This window comes from Diceros bicornis, chromosome 3 (genome assembly GCF_020826845.1).
Source record: "Diceros bicornis minor isolate mBicDic1 chromosome 3, mDicBic1.mat.cur, whole genome shotgun sequence".
NCBI classification, from domain to species: Eukaryota; Metazoa; Chordata; class Mammalia; order Perissodactyla; family Rhinocerotidae; genus Diceros; species Diceros bicornis.
This window is the reverse complement of record NC_080742.1, coordinates 47,395,560-47,415,206: the sequence shown is the minus strand read 5'-3', so window position 1 is coordinate 47,415,206 and position 19,647 is coordinate 47,395,560. Positions and strand designations below refer to the sequence as shown.

At 35.9% G+C, this 19,647-nt stretch overlaps 1 protein-coding gene across 1 annotated transcript in view; it reads right to left on the bottom strand.

Annotated features, from left to right (window-relative positions):
* The window catches only part of DNAH11 (dynein axonemal heavy chain 11), a 311,121-nt gene that overhangs the window by 34,450 nt on the left and 257,024 nt on the right, over positions 1-19,647 (bottom strand). Inside the window, exons 67-69 of the mRNA XM_058534426.1 lie at positions 14,082-14,286; positions 7,683-7,847; positions 5,834-5,974 (exon numbers count right to left, since the gene is read on the bottom strand). Coding sequence (XP_058390409.1) covers positions 5,834-5,974; positions 7,683-7,847; positions 14,082-14,286 — 511 coding nt within the window. The remainder of the gene's footprint in view (positions 1-5,833; positions 5,975-7,682; positions 7,848-14,081; positions 14,287-19,647) is intronic.

The window sequence follows — 19,647 nt, the reverse complement described above, 5'->3', positions numbered from 1 at the left end:
TTTGCTGCTATTACTATTAACATCATTCCATAAAATCTACCCACATCTCCTCCTTAGTCACTGAAGTGCATCATCCTCTTTCCTTCTACCTGTGTACTTAAAAATATATATATATTTTTTAATTGTAGTAAAATACACAAAACATAAAATTTACCATCTTAATATGTTTAAGTGTACCATTCAATAGTATTAAGTATATTGACATTGTCGTACAATCAATCTCTAGAACTTTTTCATCTTGCAAAACTGAAACTGTTATACAACTCTACATTTCCCCTTCCCCCGCCCTTGGAAATCACCATTCTACTTTCTGTTTCTATGAATTTGACTACTCTAGACACCTTATACACTGTAATTATACAGTATTTGTCTTACTGTGACTGGCTTGCTTCACTTAGCATAATGTCCTCAAGGTTCATCCATGTTGTAGCATGTGTCAGAATTTTCTTCCTTTTTAAAGCTAAATAATATTCTACTGCATGTACATATCATATTTTGTTTATCCGTTCATTCACTGATGGGCATTTGGGTTGTTTCCACCTTTGGTTACAGTTGTGCACTGCATAACAATGTTTTGGTCAATGACAGACTGTACATACAACGGTGATCCCATATGATTAGTACCATATAGCCTAGGGGGTGTAGTAGGCTATACCATACAGGTTTGTGTAAGTACACTCTAGGATGTTCACACAACGAAATCGCCTAATGACACATTTCTCTGAACGTATCCCCATCGTTAAGTGACACATGACTGTGTGAATAATGCCGCTGTGAACACGAGTGTACAAATATCTCTTTAAGACCATCTTCCAATTCTTTTGAGTATATACTCAGAAGCGGAATTGCTCAATCATATGACAATTCTTTCTTTCATTTTTTGAAGAATTGTCATATTGTCTTCCATAGTAGCTGCACCATTTTACAATCCTACCAGCAGTGCACAAGGGTTCTCATTTCTCCCTGTCTTTGCCAACACCTATTTTCTGTGTTCTTTTTTTTAATAGTAGCCATTCTAAGGGGGTGAAATGGTATCTCATTGTGATTTTGATTTGCATTTTCCTCAGGATTAGTGATGTTGAGCATCTTTTCATATGCTTGTGGGCCATTTGTATATCTTCTTTGGAAAATGTCTATTTCAAGTCCTTTGCTCATTTTTTTAACAGACTGCTTTATTATTGTTGTCGTTCCATCCATGTACATGTGGGATGCCCTTTGATTATCTCTTTTTCCTCTTAAAAATCACTCTCAATATTTGTTATTCTATTTCATGCCTTGGTAATAATGGGCTATATAGATTTTTATATATCTATTTATTTAAATATATATCTAAACATACCTAAATATCTATAAATATAAAATATATTTTTTGACTGGTGGACAGGGACTAGGGACCAAAGACCGATTTGCCTTGAATTATATACATTTGAATGAAAGTAAAACCCTACAGTGACAGATACATAGTGTAAATATTGGTAAGAAGGTGTTAACAAAGCAGTCATTTCATATTTACATTTTAAAATCAGTTTTAATTTACATACAATAAAACACACCCATTAAGAGTACAGTTTGATGACTTTTGACAAATGTATATTTTTCAGTAACAACCACTGCAATATATAGAATCTTTCTATTCACAGCACCCCAAAAAGTTCTCATGTGCCTCTTTGCAGTCGATTCTCACCTAGCCCCAGCCCACTACTGAACTGTCTCTGTCACTGTAGGTTCATTTTGGGATCATACAGTATGTACTTGTTGGTGCCTGGCTTCTTCTCAACATGATGTTTTTGTGATGTATCCATGTTGTGTGTATCATTAGTTCATACCTTTATATTGTGAGTAATATCCCACTGTATGGCTATATTGGATTTACATATCCATTCACTTCTTCGACTTTTGGGTCATTTCCAAATTTTGGCTATTATGAATAAAAAGTGTCTACGAACATTTATGAAGAAGTTTTTGTAAATACATATGTTTTCATTTCCCTTGGGTAAAGACCTAGAGTAAAAATGAGGGATCATTTTGTAAGTGTATGCTTAATTTTATAAGAAATTGCCAAACTGTTTTCCAAAATGGTTTTACCACTTTGCATTCTCACAGGTAACATGAGAGAGGTGCAGTACCATATCTGTGCTAACACTTGTTACTGACAATCTTATAAAATTTTAGCCATCTATTGGTTATATGGTAATACCTCATTCTGTTTTTACTTTGCATTTCTCTGATGACTGTTGAGCATTCTTTTTTTTTTTTTTTTTTTGGTGAGAAAGATCAGCCCTGAGCTAACATCCGTGCTAATCCTCCTTTTTTTGCTGAGGAAGACCGGCTCTGAGCTAACATCTATTGCCAATCCTCCTCCTTTTTTTCCCCCAAAGCCCCAGTAGATAGTTGTATGTCATAGTTGCACATCCTTCTAGTTGCTGTATGTGGGACGCGGCCTCAGCATGGCTGGAGAAGCGGTGCATCGGTGCGCGCCTGGGATCCGAACCCGGGCCGCCAGTAGTGGAGCGCGCGCACTTAACCGCTAAGCCACGGGGCCGGCCCTGTTGAGCATTCTTTTAATGTGCTTATGAACAATACATATGTCTTAGTATATGACATGTCTGTTCAAATCTTTAATCTATTTTTTGATTGGGTTGTTTGTCTTATTATTGAGTTGTACAAGTTCTTTATATATTGTGATATAAGTTCTTTGTTAGATATATGTGTTGGAAATAGTTTTTACTAGTCTGTGGCTTGCCTTTTCATTTTCTTAACAATGTCTTTTGAAGACCATAAATTTTTTAATTTGATAAGGTTCAATTTACCAATTTTTTCCTTCATATTGTATCCTAAGAAATCTTTGCCTAACCCAACGCCCAAATATTTTTTTCTTAGGAATTTTAAAGCTTAGCTTATTCATTTTGAGTTAATTTTGAGTATAGTGTGATAGAACGGTTGAGGTTCATTTTATTCCATTTGGATATTGAGTTGTCCCAGCTCTATTTGTTATAAAAACTATCCCTTCCTTATTGAATTGTCTTGCCATCACTGCCAAAAATCAGTTTACCATACATTTGTGGGTCTGCTTCTGGACTCTCTATTCTGTTCCATCGTTCTATGTATTTTTCTTTAGGCCAATTAGTGTAGGTTTATAAGAAGTCTGAAATCATGTACTGTAAGTCTTCCCAATTTGTTGTTCTTTTTCAAAATTATTTAGTTATTTAAAATCCTCTGCATTTCTACACAAATTTTAGAATCGGATAGCCAATTTCTACAAAAAAAGCCTTCTGGGATTTTGAATGAGACTGAATTGAATCTATAGATCAGTTTGGACAGAACTGACATCTTAATAATATCGAGCATTTCAAACCATAACCATTGTATACTCTCAATGTAGTTAGGCCTTCTTTAATTTTCTCAACAATGTTTTGTAACTTTTAGTAGGCAGATCTTGTATTCACTATGTTAAAATTATCTCTAAGAGTTTCATGGTTTTGGAAGCTATTGTAAATAGTATTGAGTTACTAATTTTACTTTCCAATTGTTTGTTCCTCCTATATAGAAATACAATAGATTTTGTGTACTGACTTTATATCCTGCAATCTTACTAAAAACTCACTTCTTAGTCCTAGAAACCTTTTTTGTAGATTTCTTATCATTTTTACATACACGATCAGGTCATCTATGAAAAAAAGACAGTTTTTCTTCTTATTAAATCTCTGTGCCTTTTATTGTATTATTGCACTGGCTATAACCTCCAGTGCAGTGTTGAATAAAAGTATTGAGAGAAGACATACTTGTCCTGTTGCTGATCTTAAGGGGAAGCACTCAATTTTTCAACGCTAAGTATAATGTTAGCTGTAGATTTTTGTAGGTGTCCTTTATCACATTGAGAAGTTACCATCTATTCCTAGTTTGCCCAGACTTTTTTCTTTTAACCAGGCGTTGAAATTTGTCAAGTTCTTTGTCTGCATCCATTGAAATGATCATATGGTTTTTCTCCTTTATTCTATTAATATGAAGAACTACATTGTGTGATTTTTGAATGTTTAATCAACTTGCATTCCTGGCATAAATTCTGCTTGGGCATAATATATTGTGTTTTTTGTATGTGGCTGGATTCAATTTATCAATCTCTTTTCGAGTAGTTTTACAACAATGTTCATGAGCGGGGCTGCTCTGTAGTTTTTCCTGTAATGCCTTAGTCTCGTTTTGGTATTTGGGTAACACTGAGCTGACACTACTGAGTTTTATTATTCTCCTTATACACTGTGGCTGCTCCAAAATCCAACCACCCTGTGCTTCTCAGAATTTTTGCACACTAGTTCCATACTACTAGAAACCTGCTAGTTACTCTTGACTTTTTCCTCTTCATTATTGCCCCTATCCAATCCATCTCCAAGAGGCGATATTCTAGCTTCCAATCATATCACAAGGCTATTCACTTCTGAGTCTTTTGTCATCATATCAGTCATCTGCTTAAAACCGGCTTCTTTTTGCACACAGACTATAATCCAAAATCCCCAACATGGCCTACAAGGTCTCATGTGATCTAACCCTTCCCACCTCTCTAGACTTGTGTCTTGCCATCTTCTCCCTCACTCATTACCTTCCAGCCACATAGATTCATTTACTACCTGGAATCCCAAACTCTTTCATATCTCACACATCCTTATTTTCTCCAAACACTCTTTTTATGGCTAAATCCTACTTATCTTTCAGGAATCAGCTATAATGTCACTTCCTCTTAGAGGCTTTCCCTGAGCCCCCAGTAAAATAGCCCCTTCATCCCTATTTTTCTCTCTCATTGTACTTATCTCTTTTATACACACACACACACCCTTATATACTTCCACTCATATCTGTTTTTTTCAAAACTGTACACTAAGTGACCAGCACAGCATCTGGTATGATGACTGATCTCCATAACTACGTGTTTAAACACAATGAATGGATACTGCCCAGAGGCAGAATGGTGCAAAGTAAGGAGCATGGACTTTGGAATCAAACAGTCATGTGTTCAAATCCTGGCTCTTACTATTATGAAATGTGAATTCTTGGGCAATTTATTTTACAATCTGAAAATGGTAGCTTTCTTTTTTTAAAAATAGGAATAAAATAATATACTTTATTGAGATGTTTCAGGCATAAAAATGAACCAAAGCATGACAGCACCCTGCATGTAATAGTTGCTTAATAAATAGTCATTCTCATGCTTTCTCCCTCTATACCAAATAATATGGAAAATCTCTTTATAAAACACCTACATTTTCAAAAAGAAAGTATAGGAGCCTCAAGGAGAATTCTCTTATACATAATAAACTCTGTATGACTGTTTAAGAACAAAAACAAATGTATTATGATGTCACATAGTTTAATTATCTTGAAGCCTTATTAAAAATTACAAATGAAAGTTACTGAGAGAATGAGGTTTTTTTGAGGGGTTTTATTTGGTAGCTAGATCCTCGTGACTCCTTACTGGATGCACTGATTGCTTAAAAATAAATTGTAGGAACCGGCCCAGTGGCACAGTGGTTAAGTGCACGGGCTCTGCTGCGGCGGCCCGAGGGTTCGCAGGTTCGGATCCTGAGAATGTACTGACGCACCGCTTGTTAAGCCATGCTGTGGTGGCGTCCCATATAAAGTAGAGGAAGATGGGCACGGATGTTAGCCCAAGGCCAGTCTTCCTCAAGAAAAAAGGGGAGGATTGGCATTGGATGTTAGCTCAGGGCTAGTCCTCCTCACACAAAAAAAATAATAAAATAAAAAAAATAAAATAAATCCTAAACTTCCATAAATAAGTTGAACTCATAAAGCTTAAAATTTTTCTTAGCCTATTCATCATTACCTTCAAAGAGAATTGATAGATGGGGTTGATTTTTCTGAGATCATTAATAACAAAATAAAGAAGTGATGCTCTCGCTGCCACTGGTCTGTAACATTCTCGGGCCTCATTGATTTTTCTTTCATTTTCTTTAGCTTCAATCACCTATGGATCAAACAACATAAGTCACTTACTCTTCATATTCTCTATACTTATCCAAGTGATAGAAGGGACATAGCTGAAGTGAGAAATTATTGGTATTAAAATAGATAACGTGTGGCATCTGTGTGCTTGAGTTTTTCTAAAATTATTAAATTCATATTTTTAAATAATTTTTTTCATAAACTGAGTTTTCAGTGAGTATGGATATAACTCTAGCTGTTTTATGGTTACAGATTAAACAAACTTGATTGTTTTTGGTTCTATAGAATTTGTTCTGAGTAATGTCACCTTCCTGTCTCCCCTCTCTCTTTCAGGGCTTAATAACCCAGCTATATCACCTCCCAGGGATAGCTCTTAAAAGTCTGCTGGGTCAATTCAATGCCAATAACTTTATTAGTCAACAAGGTATACAAAAGCAGCCAAGGTCAATAATACATCCAATAGCCATGCTTACTAAAAAGCCTTTATATGAAGACTCTCATGACTGTCTAATTCTGACTTTGCACCAGATCATCCATATGCTCATATGTTTCCATTTAGTTTATCTTTATGTCTTAGCCTCTGGGTACATTCAGAGAGATAATTAAAACAAAAAAACACACACCATCAACCAACATATTCATTTTTACTGAAGGCTCAAAAATCTAGTTCTTTTATCTAAGACTTGTATCTAAGACTGCTGGTCCAATAGCTTTATAAGATGCAGTATTTCTCCAACCTTTTTAATAGACTTGATTCCTCATATTTATCTATAAAAGGAAATAAAATGTAGAGCCGAGAGAGAAGTCGCTACATGGTGATATATTAAGAAGATAGGAAGAGACATTTTAGGAGACAATTAGAAGTTAACTTCAAAGCTAAGACCTAATTTACTTAATTGCTCTAATCTTTACCATCTTAGGAGCCACCTAGAATTCACTTACTTAAAAGGATAGAGTAATTTGGAATTCCATTTCCTTGCTTAAATTAAGACAAATATTTTGGATGTGTGGTGACACAGCCTCAGCTAGGTAATTAACAGATTACTTAGTAATGAGGCTATTTTACAAAGCAAATAAGAATTCCTCTTATTTTGAAACAATGGAATTTTATGGGTTAATGGCCACTTGTGAAAGTCCCAAGTGCACACCACGCATATGGCGTATCAGGACACATGTTGGACGTTCAGCAGGAAGTCTACTCAATGAAAAGTTTTTACTGGCTTTTAGAAAATGTCTTTTTCCCAGGGCAAATAATGCATTTGGGTACAGCAGGAGACCATCGCTCGCTCAGACTCCCACCACTGAAGGCCTGTAAACAAAACTTCAGCTCTAAGTATTTCTCTAAAATGCACAACAGCCTGGGAAACCTGTGGTGAGACTGTAGGATGTCAGTCTGCCAGAACTGGACGCTAAGCCTTTTAGATTTTAGACCATGTAAGCCAGCAGGCCCCCAATTTTCTTCATATTTGGTCACTCAGAAAAAATAATAGCCTAACAGAGTCTAATTTGAATCATTGGATCTCTGTTGAATTAGGAGAAACATAAGTTCAACCATTTCTATCTCTATTCAGGACCCCACACACTCCAATTTTTAAAGGCAGTGTATTAAATGACCTGAATTCCACAAGTCAGTCCTCTGAGAGAAATACCAAGTTTGATTACATTTTCTCCCCAGTCACTTCACTCAAATAGAGCATTAAACCCTCCAGGTGTCCTTTGCCTTTTCCTACCTTGCGCTCTATCTCTGCCGCAGTCGCCTTTGTCATCTCCAGTCTCTCCACCAGTTTGGTGTCATCTAGAAAGCTCCCCTCTGCCACAGAGAGGCGCAGAAGGAGGTCATCCTCCAGATACTTCAGCTCTATCTTAAAGTCATTTTGGTGCTTTGTCAAAACCAACTAACAACAACCAAGAAAAGTGTGAGAAATGGTGGTTAAATTCATGTTTTTAAGCAGAGTTTCCTTCATCATCAATTTCACGGAATCATATGTAATAAAACATGCTTAACATTAAAACTGTACTAATCATAATTTTTAAAAATTCTTTAAAAACAATTCAGAAGGCATGTTAAGATCTGGCTGCACTCTGGGGTCTAGAGTATGAACATTTATCACAATCATTCAACATCATGAACCTATAGAAAGAATCTATTCTATACGAAGCAACTTCTGGTTTCTGCTTCAAATCTAAGGAGTTGGAAGTCATCATTTCCATTCTCACAACAGGAAAAAAGCTCATCGACAATGCTTATATCCTTCAGAGAACTGAGGTCACTGGGCAAACTACTACCCTGAAATCTGGACAGAGGGGGAAATACAGACAATCACAGCTTATGAGGAACATTTAAATAGTAATTGGCTAATTGCTAGAGCCAGAGCTTGAGAGTTAAAAACTTGTGAGGGCCCAGTCTTAGGGAGCCCTCCATACTTCTGTGAATTTACCTCCAGGAGACTCACCAGGTTCTCACAGTGAAGATCAGAAAAATATCTACTCCTCCTTTGGGCAGAGGAAGGGGAAAAGCAATGATTTTGACATATGTCCAGAGGAAAGCAACCATTTAAAATATGTTAAGAGCTGTCTGTTCTCTTAACAAAAGCTTGCCCTCAAGGGAAATTATTTTACCAGAGCCTTATCTGATCTGGGGGGAACGGTGATTAGACAACTCAGCCTCCTCTAGACTTCTTTTCTCTCACAGGGGAGATAAAAATAAGAAACTCTTCTGAAGGTCAAAGCCCAGTGATTCAGGCCTACTAGAAAACTATGAGATTTAATTGTAAGGTTATAGAATGCTTCCTGTCCATGGTATCTTACCACCACGTTAACAGACTCCAGTAGAATAACAATGGATTACAATGGCGAAGCTGCAAGACAGACTCTATTTAAGAAGGAGCTTCTAGGGAAATGTAAAGACACAGGGGAGACAAAAACAAGGAAATTGAAGCCTATGACACCAATAGCTTCAGTAAACATTACACACAGCCTAACTCCTAGCCATTTAAACATAAAACCTCACGCTAAAGCTCTATTTACTTTAGTTCAAATTATGCAATACATCATGTCTGGATTTCAGTGAAAATGTACAAGGCGTGCTGAAAGGCAAAAAAAAAAAAAACAGTCTGAAGAGATAAAGTAAACCTCAGAACAAGACACAGGTATGGCAGAGATTTCAGAATTATCACGCTGGGAATTAAAAATAACTATGCTTAATATGCTATGGGCTTTAATGGTAAAAGTGGACATGCTTTGCCCATGCAAAGCCACGTGGGCAATGTAAGTACAGAGATGAAAACTCTAGGAAAGAATAAAAAGGAAATGCTAGAAATAAAAAAACACTGTAACGTAAATGAAGACTGCCTCTGATGGGCTCATTAGTAGGCTGGACACAGTCAAAGGAAGAATCAGCGAACTTGAAGATATGTCAGTAGAAACTTCTCAAGCTGAAAGGTGAAGAGAAAAAAGAATGGAAAAAAAGAAAGGAAAAGAATATCCAAGAACTGTGGGACAATTACGAAAAGTACAACATACGCATAATGGGAATACCTAAGGGAGAAGACAGAGAAAAAAGAGCAAAAGAAATATTGGAGGTAAAATGGCTAAGAATTTTACAAAATTAATGACATTCACCAAATCACAGATCTAGGAAGCTCACAGCATACTAAGCAGGACAAATAATAAAAAATCTACACCTAGGCATATCATATTCAAACTGCAGGAAATCAAAGACAAAGAAAAAATCTTGAAATAAGCCACAGGAAAAAAGAACACCTCATTTATGGAAGAAAAAGGGTAAGAATTACAGGAAACTTCTCTTGAGAAACCATGCAAGCAAGAAAAAAGTAGAATAAAATATTTACAATATTTAAGGAGAAAAACATCAACCTAGAATTCTGTGTCCTGCCAAATTATCCTTCAAAAGTGAAGGAGAAAATACAGACTTTTTCAGACAAACAAAAGCTGAGGGATTTTGTCACCAGTAGGCCTGTCTTACAAGAAATGCCAAAAAAATTTTTTTCTCACAGAGAAGGAAAATGATATAGGTCAGAAACTCAGATCCACATAAAGAAAGAATGTCAGGGAAGGAATAAATGAAGGTAAGGTATTTTATTTTTCTTACTCTTAATTGAGATAACTGTTTGTTTAAAATAATAAAGGCAACAACATATTCAGTGTTTATAACTTACTGATAAATGCAATGAATGACTACAATGTTATAAGGGATGAGAGGAAGGAGATGAGAATACTCTGTTAAAAGGTACCTGCACTACCCATGCAGTATAGTGTTAGTTAAATGTGGACTTATCTTAATTGTAAATGTAAATAGAAAATGCTAAGGAAACCACTAAAATTTTTTTTAAAAGAAGTATAATTTATATGCTAAGAGAGGACAGCTACTGGAATCATATAAAATGCTCAATTAAAACCAGAGAATGCAGAAAGTGAAGAAAAAACAAAAACGGTGGGGGGTGGGGCAAGGAACAAGTGCAGTAAATAAAAAACAATCACAAATATGGTAGATATTAATCCAACTATATCAATAATCTCTTTGAATGTAAATTGTGTAAATACATAAATTAAAACACAGAGACTGATGCAGTGGATTAAAAAAACCCAGACTCAACTATCTGTTGTCTACAAGAAATCTACTTTAAATATAAAGACACAGATAGATTAAAGGTAGAGGGATGGAGAAAAATATACCATCCCAACACTAATCAAAGGAAAGCTGGAGTAGCTATATTAATTTCAGACACAGTAGACATCAGAACAAGGAAAATTATCAGGAGCAAAGAGGGGCATCATGTAATGATAAAGGGGACAATTCTCCAAGAAAACATAATAATCCTTAATGTGAATGTCTCTAACAACAGAGTGTCAAAATACATGAGGCAGAAACGGATAGAACTGCTAGAAGTAGACAAATCCACTGTTATTGCTGGGGAATTCAAAACTCCTGTATCCATAATTAACAGATCTAGCAGGCAGAAAATCAGTTAACAATATAGTTGAACCAAACAGCACCATCAATCAACTGGATGTAACTGACATTTATAGAATACTTTATCCAATAACAGCAGAATACACATTTTTTTCAAGCTCACATAGAATATTCACAAGATAGACCAAATTCTGGGCCATAAAACACACCTGAAAAAGTTTAAAAGAATAGAAATACAAAGTATGCTCTCAAAGTATGCTCACAATGAAATTAAATAAGGAATCAATAACAGAAAGATAGCTGGAAAAATTCCAAAATGTTTGGATATTAAATAACACATTTCTAAACAACACATGGGTCAAAGAAGTCTCAAGAGAAATTAAAAATATTTTGAAACAAATAAAAATGAAAATACAATTTATCAAAATATGAGAGATGCAACAAAAGCAGTGTCTAGAGGGAAATTTATAGCACAGAATATATATATTAGAAAAGGAGAAAGATCTAAAATTAATGATCTAAACTCTCACCTTAAGAAACTAGTGAAAGAAGAGCAATATAAATCTAAAGCAAACAGATGAAAATAAACAATAAAAATAGAGCAGAAATCAATGAAATTTAAAACAGAAAACCAATGGAGAAAAATCAACAAACTGAAAGTTGATTCTTTACAAAGATCAATAAAATTTATAACTCTCTAGCCAGGCTAACCAAGAAAAAAGAAAGAAGGCACAAATTACTAATGTCAGAAATAAAAGAGGAGCCATCACTATGGATTCCCTGGGCATTAAAGGATAATAAAAGGATATTATGAACAATTCTATGCCCACAAATTTGTTAAATTAGATGAAGTAGACCAATTTCCTTGAAAGACACATCTACCAAAAACCCACACAAGGAAAAATAGATAATCTGAATAGGCCTGTATCTATTAAAAAAAATTGAATTGACAATTAATAATCTTCCAAAAAAGAAAGCACCTGGCTCAGATGATTTCACTGATGAGTTCTACCAAGGATTTAAGGAAGAAATGATATCAATTCTATGCAATCTCTTTCAGAAAATAGAAGCAAAGGGAATATTTCCTAACTCATTCTGTGAGGCCAGCATTACTCTAATACCAAAATCAAATAAAGCTATTACAAGAAAGAAAAACTATAGACCAATATCTCTCATGAATATATATGTAAAAATTCTCAACAAAATATTAGCAGATCAAATCCAACAATGTGTAAAAAGAATTACACACCATACCAAGTAGGATTTATTCCAGAATACAAGACTGGTTCAAACACTCAACAACTCATTCAACAAAGTCAAGTAATGTAATCCATTACGTCAATAGGTTAAAGAAGAAAATCATGTGATATACCAATAGATGCAGAAAAAACACTTGACAAAATTCAACACTCATTCATGATAAAGACTCTCAGCAAACTAGAAATAGAGGAGAACTTCTTCAACTTGATAAAAAACATCTAAAAATGAAACCCATAGCTAATATTATACTTAATGGTGAGAAACGAAATGCTTGAAATAAGGTACAAATGTCTTCTTTCACCACTTCTATTCAACATTGTACTGGAAGTCCTAACTAATGCAATAAGACAAGACAAAGAAATAAAAGCTATGCAGAATGGGAAGGAAGAAATAAACAGTCTTTGTTCACACATGACATGCTTGTCTTTGTGGAAATTCCCAAAGAATCAATATAAAGACTCCTAACTAACAAGACATTACAACAAGGCTGCAAGATACAAGGATAATATACAAAAGTCAATTGCTTTTCTATATACCAATGAACAATTGGAATTTGAAATTTAAAACATAATACCATTTCCATTAGCACCCAAAATTGAAGTACTTAGGTATAAACCTAAGAAATTTTACTATGTTGAAGATCTATATGAAGAACTCTACCATATTCTGATGAAAGAAATCAAAGATGTAAAAAACGGAGAGATATTCCATATTCATGATAGGAAAATTCAATGTTGTTAAGATAGTATGTCTTCCTTTCTGGGATTCAACACAATACCAATCAAAATCCCAGCACATTATTTTGTGGATATTGACAAACTGATTCTAGAGTTTACGTGGAAAGGCATAGATCCAGAAGAGCCAACAGAATATGGAAGAACAAAATCAGAAGACTGACAGTATCCAACTTAAAGACTTGCTATAAAGCTACACTAATGAAGAAAGTATGGTATTGGTGAAAGAAGAGACAAACAGATCCACAGAAGCATGGTCAATTGATCTTTGACAAGGAGAAAAGGCAATTCAAGGTAGAAAGAATAGTCTTTTCAACAAATGGTGCTGGACAACTGGATATCCACATGCAAGGGAATGAAGTTGGACCCCTACCTCACATCGTATATGAAAATTAACTCAAAATGGATCATAGACCTAAATGTAAGAGCTAAAACTATAAAATTCTTAGAAGAAAACAAAGGAGTAAATCTTGATGTGGCCTGAGAATTTGTATTTAAATAAGTTCCCAGCTGCTGCTGCTGCTGTTTTAGAAACCACCATTTGAGAACCAATGATTTCTACCAGGAGTGGCAAACTTTTCCCATAAAGGGCCAGTTAGTAAATATTATTGGCTTTGAAGGCCATACAGTCTCTGTTTCAACTATTCAACTCTGCCATTGCCTTCTGCCTACATTTTTAGGCTTCCTCTGTTGTTTTCTTGTTTTCTGTATCCAACACTGAATTTAATTATTTTCAGAATTTTCTCTTAATCAATGTACTTAAAGCCATAAATTTTCCTTTAAATACTAGTCATAACCAGCTACAAGCCTCTTAATTTTTCCAACCTTAATCTATTACTCCTCTTTTTTTATTTTTCGCCCTGGCTGAATTGGTCTATTATCATCCAACCTACCAGGGCACGTACCTGCTTCTCTACTTCCGTTTTCCATGACTGATATGCCTCTTTGCTTGTCCTAGTCATCTGCATCAAACAAGACCCAGAACTAGCTCATCTCCTATCTGTGGCACAACCCTAACTACCTCGTTTATGAGGAGTACCCTTGAATTGTTTGTTAACTGTTCACATATATCCTCATTTTTCTCAATTAGATTGCAAGATCCTGGAGGGCAAGAATCCTATCTTATACTCCTGTGTTTCACCCTATAATTTGTGCAAAGCAGGTACTGAATAAGTGTTGGTAGATGATTTCATAATTTTTACCTTAAGTTTCTCCAGATCTGGCCTTTCAATACTGACCACCTCTGCCAGCAGCTGGGCTTCTAAACCATCTTCTGTGACCGTGAAATTGAGGAGGGTTGTCTGAGCTTGCAATTCTGGCTTATAGTGAGGATTTGCCAGTTTTGTGTGAAGGATAAGGCGAAAGTTCTTGTTAAATTCACATTCTTTATCTCCAATCCTGATATACCTAAAGAGGGCATTACACAGACATTCAGGAGATTCCCATGAACCATAACTGATATTAAGGTGTCATTCCATTCCTGTGTTCTGATAATGTATCTAGGCTGTAAGACCAGGTGATTCAGGATTTTTCAGCTATTCTTGGTTTCCCTAAAGTACAGAAAGAATAAGAATTATCCACTAAACCTCTACATGATTGAGTTTTCTCATATGTAAAATGGTGATAATTGAAGTACTCACCTCATAGCATCGCTGTAACAATTAAATACAATAAATCATATAAAGGACCTATAACAAATGTTAGCTTCTATTATTATACTTCCTGTGATTAACCTTAATCATTGCTATTCTTCAAGGATAAAATGAGTATGTATGTGTTTGTATGTATCTGTGCATATATTAAGTGTATATATATATATTAAATTTATATATATATTAAAAGTACATATATACTTAAAATTACTTTCCAATATTTTTGGCATTGGCTCAAAAGCAAAGTTTAAGGAGACTCCTGTGTGGAGTTTCCTTGGATAGTATTCTTCCTGGGTCCATCTTGCACAGAGGTGGGCTCTCAGCAACCATGCTTCTGTTTTGTCTTCCTGCTCCCCTGGGCCATGGGGACCAGGAGTGGGCACTTCATCCAGGCTGTTCCAATCAGAGTAACCTTTCCTGGGATTCAGGATTGGAACAGAGAGAAGGGAGAGTTGGAACTGAAACCTGTAAACTTGTGTTGAAGTCACTCTGTCCTCCTGGTGAACTGAGCAGCAGAGAAAGACATTCCTGGTTTCTCAAGGAAGAATAATTAAACCAATATTCAGATGGAAGAGTAATGCACAGGGATCATGCTCTGGATTTTATAGCTTCCAGGTCCCATCTTTCTTGAAGCCTGGCTGCATTTTCACCTCAGTCGCCATGACACTCTGCAGCCTTGTAACATCGTCTCCATTTTGCCTAAGCTAGATGGAAGTGGTTTCTGTAATTGCAAGCAAAGATCTGAACAAATGCAGCTTCTCCCTGAGGGGAACGCCTGATTTTTCTCTATCTCAGATGCTGGGGTCTAACTTCTAAGGATTTTATCACCTGAGCTCTGTTGCCCTCTAAGTTCTGGATGGGCTTGGGCAATGGAAGCACTGGCAAGAGACTGCAGTACAGGAGCAGAGAGAGGTCAAGCTTAGCCTGTCTAAGTGACAAGCTCTGGTGGAGTCTGTGTCCTGCTGTGACCATATTCCAGGTTTGGGATGGTCCCCTTCCACAGCTCCGCTCACAGGACCTAGTAACACTTCAGGCTTAGAGGTGGTAATGGCTTTCTGCTGTTGCAAATCCTTAGTTGCTCAACACCTCTACTGGGTTCCTTTACCTTTCCCTCTGAAAATTCCTTCTGTATATACCATGCTAACTCTATTCAAAAATTCCAGCCTACTTTGTGGTCTTTTCCCTGCCAGGAACCTGCTATGAGGATCTAGCGAAGGGAGAGTTTTTTAATTCATTCATGAGACAGACAAAACCATGAATACTGGAACTTCTCAAACTCGTCCATCAAAATAGCCTGAACTGTGTAGGAGTGAAAATTCATATAAGAAGCCTGCGAGCATGGCAGAAGTAAAGAGTGTCTTCTCAGTCTCCTATTTTATCTTAAATATTCATAAAAATTCTGGGATTCTTCCTTATTCAATGTATAGCGTATTTTAATTATAGAAGTATCATGATAATGATGATAGAATGTTATCCAAAGCCCATATTATTTTTAATTTAAATATAGTATTTTAAATAGCCATGAGAAAAAAATACTACTTATCCCACTGACTTAGAGGTGAGATGTTATTTCACTAAATTTATCAATTATGTAAAATTGGATGAATTCAAAAGAAAGACATTGTAAAACAAGTTCAGGCAACGTTCCTTTTTACTAAAATGTCACAATATTTGCAAAAATTTTTTTTTAACTTGAGGAGAGATATCCAGAATGCTGCAACATGGCAATATTTTACATTATTGTTGGTAGATCTTTCATAATTGTATCTTGCTCTGAGATTAAGCGTCTTGTGTCATATGGAGAAAGAAAGGGCCTCTGATCCACTGGCCACTCTATTTGACTAAGGAAATTTTTATGCAACAACTTTAGTGTGTAAAGATGATAAAAATCCTAGTTTTCTTAAATCGCTAAAGTTTTAATCACTAAATCACTCAATCACTAAAGCTTTAATCACTACAGCTAAGATTCTCAAAAGGTTGATCAGATTCATGACAAACTGTCTTCATCCAATTCTCAAATTTTGTTTCCATTATATATGTTTCCATAATATAGTGATTTTATATTTGCAACAAAAACGTTCACAGTTTTTGATTAAGTGTTTAAGCTTGGAAAAGATCTGCCAAACAAACCACTCGGGGAGACATTCTTTATCAAGGTGAATGGTGAATTCATTCAAGTTATGGAGTTTTGGTTTGTGACTTTGTCAGAACTTCCTACTGTTTAATTTTTTTCCAGAAGGAAAAAGAGCAATTCTGGTAGCAACCTTCTTCTAAGCTAGTATATATCTGTATAATACATACTTCCCTTTAAAAAAAAAAATGAAAAAAAAGAGTATTCACATCACTGTTAAAGAGAAACACTGAGAACAACAAGAGATGAATGAACCACAGAGCAGTTTTTTTTGTTGTTTTGTGAGGAAGATCGGCCCTGAGCTAACATCTGCCAATCTTCCTCTTTTTGCTGAGGAAGACTGGCCCTGGGCTAACATCCATGCCCATCTTCCTCCACTTTATATGGGACACCACAGCATGGCTTGACAAGCAGTGTGTCAGTGCGCGCTTGGGATCCCAACTGGTGAACCCCGGGCTGCCGCATCGGAGCGCACGCACTTCACCACTTGCGCCACTGGGCCGGCCCCTAGGCCAGTTGTTTTAAGTGAACCAGGCAGTGGCTGCTAATGTTTCCAATGAGCACAGCAGCCCTGAGCCCTTGTTTTATAGGTCATGGAAATAACACCATCTATTCACATATTTTCCAGTTGATATCATGCTCATTAAAATAATAATGTACCTTATTGATAATATGTTATTTGTTTTTATCGTGAAACAGGTTGGAACAAAACATCAATTCACTCAATAAGCAGTTATTGAACACCTACACAGTACCTGCTGTCAGAGAGTCTTCTAGGCATGGGGCATATAACCATTACGAAGACAAGCATAGTCTCTACCCTCACAAACATTATCACTTACTCTCTCATAATAGGTATCATGGCTATAATATTTTACATATTAATTAATTCTTTTATTTATTCAGTTCAATAAATACGTATTAAGTGCCTACAACATGACAGCCATATAAAGATCAAAGACCTGCCCAATTAAAAGATAAGCAAAGGATCTGAATAAACATTTCTCCAAAGAAGGTACACAAATGGCCAATAAGCACCTGCATCATTAGTCATCAGGGAAATGCAAACCAAAGTCACAGGGAGGTACCACTTTACACTCAACAGATGGCTATAATAAAAAAACAAGTATTGGCAAGGTTATAGAGAAATTAACTCTCATACGCTGCTGGTGGGACTGGAAAATGGTGTAACCACTTTGGAAAACAGTTTGGCAGTTTCTCACAATCTTAAACATAGGGTTATCATTTAACCCAGCAATTCTACTCCTAGGTGCATACCCCCTCCCCCGCAATGGAAAACATATGTCCATGTAGAATTTGTACACAGATGTTCATAGCAGCATTATTCATAATAGCAAAAAGGTCGGAATAACCAAATTATCTGTAATCTCATGAATAGATAAACTGGTATGTCCAAATAGTGGAACATTATTCGGCCACAAAAAGGAAAGAAGTACTGACATATGCCACAACATGGATGAACCTTAAAAACCTTATGCCAAGTGAAAGAAGCCAGTCACAGAAGACCACATACTGTATGATTCTATTTATAGAAAATGTCCAAAATGGGCAAATCTATAGAAACAGACAGTAAGTTAGTGGTTGCCTAGGAGTTTTAATTCTAAAACTGATTGTGGTAATGGTTGCCTAAGGCTGTGAATATACTAAAAGTTATTGAGTTTTTCACTTTAAATGATTAAATTGTATGGTATGTGAATTACACCTCAATAATGGTGTTACCAAAAAAGAAAAAAAGAACAATCTATCAAGAGATCAATCAGTAACATTTGGGCTTTTACCAATCTCTAAGGTAAGTAACTATGCTAACTATGGTTTCTCAAAGGTTCATGCTTGACTTTTGAGCATAATGAGGTGTGTCACAGGATGATCTTACAGGATAAGGACATCTTTCTTAGTTAAGCTGCTTCTTTTTGACTGAAGACATATTCAACCATATTTTCATTGGGAGGATCATCAAAATTTTTCCCATTACCTGAATTTCTCTTTCCAAGAGTTTCCAAAATTGATCTCACAAGTGGCTTCGAGAAAATCTTTCTTTGCTATCACTATTCACTGTATTACTGTCGGCCTAGATTTCAAGATTAACATGACTGTCTTTTAAAGGAAATTTTAAGAGTGAAGGTTTCATGTAATTACTGCCTAAGGTTCTCACACATAAGAGATACCAAAGTTTATGCTCATTTACATCTCCACAATAATAAAACCCGTACTTTAAATAAACCTCTGTGTACATCTTGCGATTTTCTGATTACTGCTCCATCTTGGTTTGGATTTCATTCCTCCCTTGTATAATGACTCAGAGAAATGCTAGCTCTGTGACAACCTTCCATATTTCAGGTTGAATTTTTCCTCTTTTGTTTTTGAATTTTTACTGGGTTTGAGTTCATACTTCATAAACGTCCTGTTTTAACCACTAACCTATATCCCTAGATGAAAAGAAAATTTAAACATTTTTACACTTAAAAATTTAAATGAAGAACACTAAATGGACCAAGACTAGAATTTTCATTATTTTTGTCTAATGAGACAACACTGTGCTCACTGTGGCAGGATTAGGAACTTCAGTAAGAAGAAAATTAACTTGGAGGTTTGTGGGGTGTGAGTGTGTGTGTGCGTGCGCACAAGCATGAGAATCAAAACAAGGCCCCGGCAAGATAACTAACTTATTTTTGAAAGTCATGGGTGTTCAGGCTTCAGGGAGTAGTCTCTTGAGAGCAGGGGTTGGAGAACTGTTTCCATAAAGGGCCAGAGAGTAAATATTTCAGGCTTTGCGGGCCACATGCATCTCTGCCATATATCTTCTTTGTTGTCGACAACCCTATAAACCATTCTTAGCTCACGGGCTGCATCAAGACACGCAGCTTGCCTATCGCTCAGCTAGAGGATCACACCAGTTAGTGGTATTCATGTAATCTCCTCTCAGAGCAATAGTTGCTAGTCCCACTGGATTTCCCAACAACACCA